Raw genomic sequence first — 5,711 nt, forward strand, 5'->3', positions numbered from 1 at the left:
CAGCTTGTCATATTCCTTTCTCTCATTCAGGAAAAGAGGGTACCCATAGATCCTCACCCAGATATGCTCTAGAGCCACCCCCTCATGAAATTCACGTTCCCAAGCAACGATAGGAAACCGTACCTTGTCTAATCGAAGAAAACCGATTGAGGCCATTGATTCCAACCAGGCAGTGTTGGGAGCGAGTATGAGGTATTTGCACTATTAAGCTCTTTATTATGTGAAAATTTATGAGGCCCTCCTGAAAGCCTAATTATCATGTTCTAATCTGTACATGTAGGCCCTCCTAGTTTGGGGTGTTCATCGGTTCGGTTCGGTTGAACCGAATCGAACTAGACAAACCAAAGTTATAATTCGGTTTCAAAAATAGAACCGAACTGATTTAGCATTGTAACCAAACCGAACCGAACCAAACCGAATCAAAGTTTTATTTCGGTTTGTCCGGTTCAAATAGAAATATATTAATTGTTTTTATTTAATGCAATTGATTTATAATAAACCAAAGTATATTAAGAAATAAACCGGAGTATTAAGAAATAAACCTGGATATTAAGAAAAAAACCGAAGTATTTAAAGTAATTGATTAAGAAATAAACCGGGGTATTAAGAAATAAAGTGGGGCAGTCCGGACCAAATCAATAATATATAATAGTTTGGTCAGTTCAATTATTTTAGTTTTAAAAAATTTCAAACTGAATTGAAGTTATAATTCATTTTTTAAAAGCAAACCGAACCGAGCCATTAAACTGAAAAAAACCAAGCCATTTGGTCCAAACTAATTCGATTCAGTTCAAAACCAACTAAACCTGACCCAACGAACACAGAACACCCTTACTCCCAGTTTCCAAGTAGGAAACCTCCAAGTGTGATCCAGCAAGACCTGATCGAGCAAGAAGTACATAACATAAATATGTAATAAAATGCAGTTCTATACGGCGCATATGCAGCTGCATATGCGTTTGTGCAATGCCTGGCCGCATAGAATCCAACTATGCGGATTCAGTCTCGGAGTTGACCAAAATAAAATGCAACCCATTTAAAATATTTTATTTATCAACAAAATAATTCGGATTCTCAAGATTCAAAATAATTCAGATCCATAACTCATTATTTGAGTCTCTAACCCAAAAATATCCAAATCCAGGACCCATCCAGATGTGCTCTCTTACCATTCCACTCGAGATATTTTATAGTCTCTTTGCTTACCTCTTCATTGTTATGCAATATTATGGGACTAAATCATAGACATAAAAATCAGAGTATTGGACAGTATGGCTGCTGAGTGCTGAGGCGCTGGAAGCTGGGCTGCTTGTTGGGTCATGTAAATCACGTCAAAATATAAAAGGGTATAACCAATCTTGCATATTTCAGCCTGATCAAACTGGTCATATAAATCGCATCTATACTGTATCAATGTACCATTCAGATCGATATAAAAATCTAAAAAAAAAAAAAATTTGGTTTGCAAGTACATATTCATACGAAGATCATGTTGAACGGTTCAGATCGATCATTAGAATTTTGAAAACTCAAATATTGGACCATTGCATGGAGGCCCTCTATGCTACGTGTAGCACCGTAGCCAACTCCATATAAAACAGTCATAACGTGACCGGGTACGTCTTGACACTGCACGACACATGTGTCGGTCACATGCTATGATTCGCCTATCCCGTGTCGTGACTAGAGTGAAATAAATGGCACGACGGAGCCAGCTCCGTCACAGAATGACACGATTACGGCACGACACGGGTGTCGATTACGTGACGTGACCATCTTAAGAAAATTTGGCACAACACATCACGTCATATGGAAGATCTAGTCATGACACGACACGTGGTCACATGAGTCACGTGTAATTAGAACCGTTAGATCTTGACCAAACACTGAATTTTGAATAAGCTAATATAAATTATGATTAAATAATCATGAGAGTCATATTTGGTCACGGCACGTTTAAGCAAGGCGTGACTCACGTGACGTGATCATTCGTGTGCCGTGATCACCCCTTAATATTATGGTCACATCACGGCACAACACGTGAAAAATTAACTTGGTCACAGTAAAACACAGCATGTTTTTCCCACTCTAGGTGTAACCATTGTTTGAAAATTTGACACGACACAGCACGTCACACGAAAGATCCAATCACAGTACAACTCGGCACATAATTGCATGAGTCATTTGTGACTAGCATCGTCAGGTCTTGATTGAATGTTGAATCTTAAATAAACTAATTTAAATTATATAAAAAAAAATGTGATCAACATGATAAACTAGTTACATTTAGACATATAATGTATAATTACATCATAACTAACATAACATGACAATCTTTTCAAATTTAATCATGATAGGACATATATAAATCTGACTTATCAAAAGCTCGTAACGTCACGTGTTTAGATCCCTGCACGATCCCATTTAATATCGTGCTATGAAAGATATGACAACTCACATCTAAAATCAAAATTTGAGTTATATTAGGTGATAAAATTGCTCACAGTGCCACTCGGCACTCGTTCTGATCCACTATTTTTGATATTTTGTCTTGCTTCAATCCGTGCTCACACACTCTCTCTCTCTTCCATTTCCCCCCTTCCTCAAAACCACATAAAAACCAAACCACCCAAATTAATCATAACTCTCCATGGCTCTACTCTCGCAGTCACTCCCCTCGCAGCCTCGTTTCCTCCCAGTTTCTCAGGCAAAACATCGAACACTTCTCGTGCAACCTCTCTACTACACCACGGGCATCAAAAGACATGAGCTTTCCATCTGCCTCGCTTCCTCTAGTAAATCCAATAATTCCATCTCCTCCAATCTTGTCGAACTCCCCATATTTCCATTGCCTCTCGTTCTCTTCCCTGGCCAGATGCTACCTTTAAAGATATTCGAGTATAGGTACCGGATTATGTTGCAAACCTTAATCCAAACGGATCTTAGGTTTGGAGTTTTATTCTCTAACCCTACCGTTTCTTCTTCCGCTTTGGTTGAGGTTGGATGTGTTGCTGAGGTGGTGAAGCACCAGAGACATCCCAATGATAATTTCTTTATCATGTGCAAAGGACAGGTGTGTGTGTGTGTGTGTGTGAGATTAATTTCCTATAATTGCAATTCAGTGGGCTTGAGAAGGGAAACTTTTAATTGGTGAAGTAGGAAAAGAATAAAAGTTTCATTTCAGAAAAAAAGATAGTTAAAAGGTCCCAATTATGGAGAAAGGTTAAATTGTATCTGATTATTGACAAGATACAATATTTGCTGGTAAATTTTATTTTGTACCATTACATTCTGACATATTAAAAAAATTTCACCAGAGATTGGAACAAGAACAGTTACCATTAGCAAAATATGCTACAAATATATTATACTTAAAAAAATTTAGATGACAAATTAGAATTGTATAGTTAATGAAAATGCATATCAAATAGTAAAATGATACTTTTGTACAGATATCATTGTGCTTTTGCAAGACTTATTCACCAGAAAAAAAGATCACCCGTAATTAGTTTATATTTTCTAACCTCAGGAGAGGTTTCGCATCAACTATATTCTACGCACGAAGCCATACATGGTGGCGGCAGTGAACTGGCTGGAAGACCGGCCACCTCCAGACCCCGCACAAGGCGATGATATGGAAAAGTTAATGTCAGAAGTGGAGGATTACTTGAAGGATGTTATAAGAGTTTCAAACCGGCTTCATGGGGAGAAGAAAGATCCCCAAAAAGCGGATGTTGATGTAAGGAAGGAGCAGTTCCCCACTCCTTTCTCCTTCATTGCCGGGAGTTATTTTGATTTTATACCAAATGAGCAACAGGTTTGTATTTGTACTCTTTAGTGATATCACGGCATACAGAAATGGTACAATACATAGCGCGGATTGGTGTGTGCTGTGGATCAATATCTTCTTTTATGGCTGTCCAGACAATCAATTTGAACCGTTCAATGTTATTTCTATATGAAAATATACTTGCAGACTAAATTTTATATTATTTTAGAATTTTTTTACTATGTTTTTAGATATGTAGAAAATTACTACTTTTGAATGTTAGTCTTTTAGATCAAGTGATTTTCTACCTATCTAAAAAAATAGTAAAAAAATTCTAAAAAAATATAAAATTTAAGCTGCAAGTATATTTTCATATAGAGATCGTGTTGGACGGTTCAAATCGATTGTTTGGACTTTAAAAACGAAGATATTGATCCACAGCACGGACCAATCTACGCGATGCATAGTACCGTAGCCTCACTCTTGTTTAAAACTTCATTAATTGTAGTGATGTTGAGAAAAAATTGAGGATGTAATAATGTCAAGAAAAAATGGCTTGCTTGTGGGGATTTTATGGCTGTGGTATGGTACATGAAAATATTGGTAAAGTTGCTTGTTTGACTCAAAGGAAGTAGGATACAAGCTTAATCTTTTAAAGAAGATTCTTGTAAAATTATGCATGTATTGTTAAAAATGTCAGGCTGGGTACTTGCTAGATCCCGACGAATACCAGTTCGATTTTGGTGAGACACCCTCTTATATTTGGATTTTTGAGTTTGATTAGTGTGACATTGGTGTATTTGCCACTAACTCCAAAATTCAAACCAATCCACTTTTAAGTGATGCGTTTACATGTAAAATTTATAATTTTTAAAATTATTTTAGTACCAAATCAAGCGGTGAAAACTTGATAAAAAATGAATGCATTAGAATTAACTTATTTTAACTCCACATTTGACCGCTTGACTTGATACTAAATAAATTCGAAAAATTGTAAATTTTGCATGGGAACTCACTACTCATGAAGTAGATCGGTTTGGATTTGTCGTTCGAAGCTGGTTCAATTGGTCTTGGAGTTTGTGGTATTTAGGTTGAAATAACGGTAGCCAGACTCTGGAATTTTTTTGTGTTTATTTGGTATATTACCAGCTAATCAGGTTTCTAATTTTACACCATGCCATCGATTAATACAGTTACTGGTTTTATGACAGATAGCCAGACTCTGGAGTTGATGATTTCTTAAAGCCTTAATTAGTTTTCATTATTTTTAACAGGTGTTACTCGAGCTGGAGGATACAGTGGCCAGGCTCAAGAGAGAGAGGGATACACTAAAGAGCATCCTAAATTACCTCACTGCCCGCTCCGCTGTGGAAGATGCTTTTCCTCCCAATAGTCTCTTGTAAAGTTCGCTACTGGTTATTTCGTCTTAGTTATTATACTCGTGTGAATTACTAGAGAATGCCTTTTAATTTGATGAGGGGGGTGGTTGGACTAGTAGTGCAGGATAGAAGTTAAAAGGCTGTTTTTTTATGGGGTCCTTCCTTTTTTTCTTGCGATTATAGTTTGATTACTATTTTGGTTTATAGTTTCTTATAGTTTGATAATGGAAAAATGCTGTAATTTAAGATGTATAGGAGTCAGAGCAGCATGGAATACACTTTTGGTTTGATATTCTTATTATCTTATTGGTAATTGGCAATCTCAAAATTTTAATCAACTACAGTTGATTTTACAATTAATTATTAGGCAATAATAAAATTGATGGAATTTCACATTACCTTCGATGTTATGAGGATTTTTTACGGTGAGATGAGTACAAGTATTACTTTTTTAATTGATTTATGATAGTATCCATTTCTATAAATACTTTATGGCATGAATGATTCTTATATAACTTTGATTCCAGTTTTAGATATAATTTTTTTACGACATTAAAAATATT

At 36.0% G+C, this 5,711-nt stretch overlaps 1 protein-coding gene across 1 annotated transcript; it reads left to right on the forward strand.

Moving 5' to 3' along the window:
* The first annotated feature begins 2,579 nt into the window (after window positions 1–2,579).
* Window positions 2,580–5,461, forward strand: LOC144555260 (uncharacterized). Its single transcript, XM_078303540.1, has 3 exons — window positions 2,580–3,073; window positions 3,530–3,817; window positions 5,044–5,461. The coding sequence occupies exons 1-3, from the start codon at window positions 2,651–2,653 to the stop codon at window positions 5,170–5,172; spliced, it is 840 nt and encodes a 279-aa protein (XP_078159666.1). The 5' UTR covers window positions 2,580–2,650; the 3' UTR covers window positions 5,173–5,461.
* Window positions 5,462–5,711: the final 250 nt, after the last annotated feature.

Source organism: Carex rostrata, chromosome 6, assembly GCF_964058835.1.
Source record: "Carex rostrata chromosome 6, lpCarRost1.2, whole genome shotgun sequence".
In the NCBI taxonomy this organism is placed as follows: Eukaryota; Viridiplantae; Streptophyta; class Magnoliopsida; order Poales; family Cyperaceae; genus Carex; species Carex rostrata.

Coding starts and splice junctions, on each gene's coding strand:
- LOC144555260 (XM_078303540.1), top strand. CDS start 2,651: ATGGCTCTACTCTCGCAGTCACTCCCCTCGCAGCCTCGTTTCCTCCCA. Junction 3,074..3,529: donor TTATCATGTGCAAAGGACAG/GTGTGTGTGTGT, acceptor TTCTAACCTCAG/GAGAGGTTTCGCATCAACTA. Junction 3,818..5,043: donor TTATACCAAATGAGCAACAG/GTTTGTATTTGT, acceptor TATTTTTAACAG/GTGTTACTCGAGCTGGAGGA.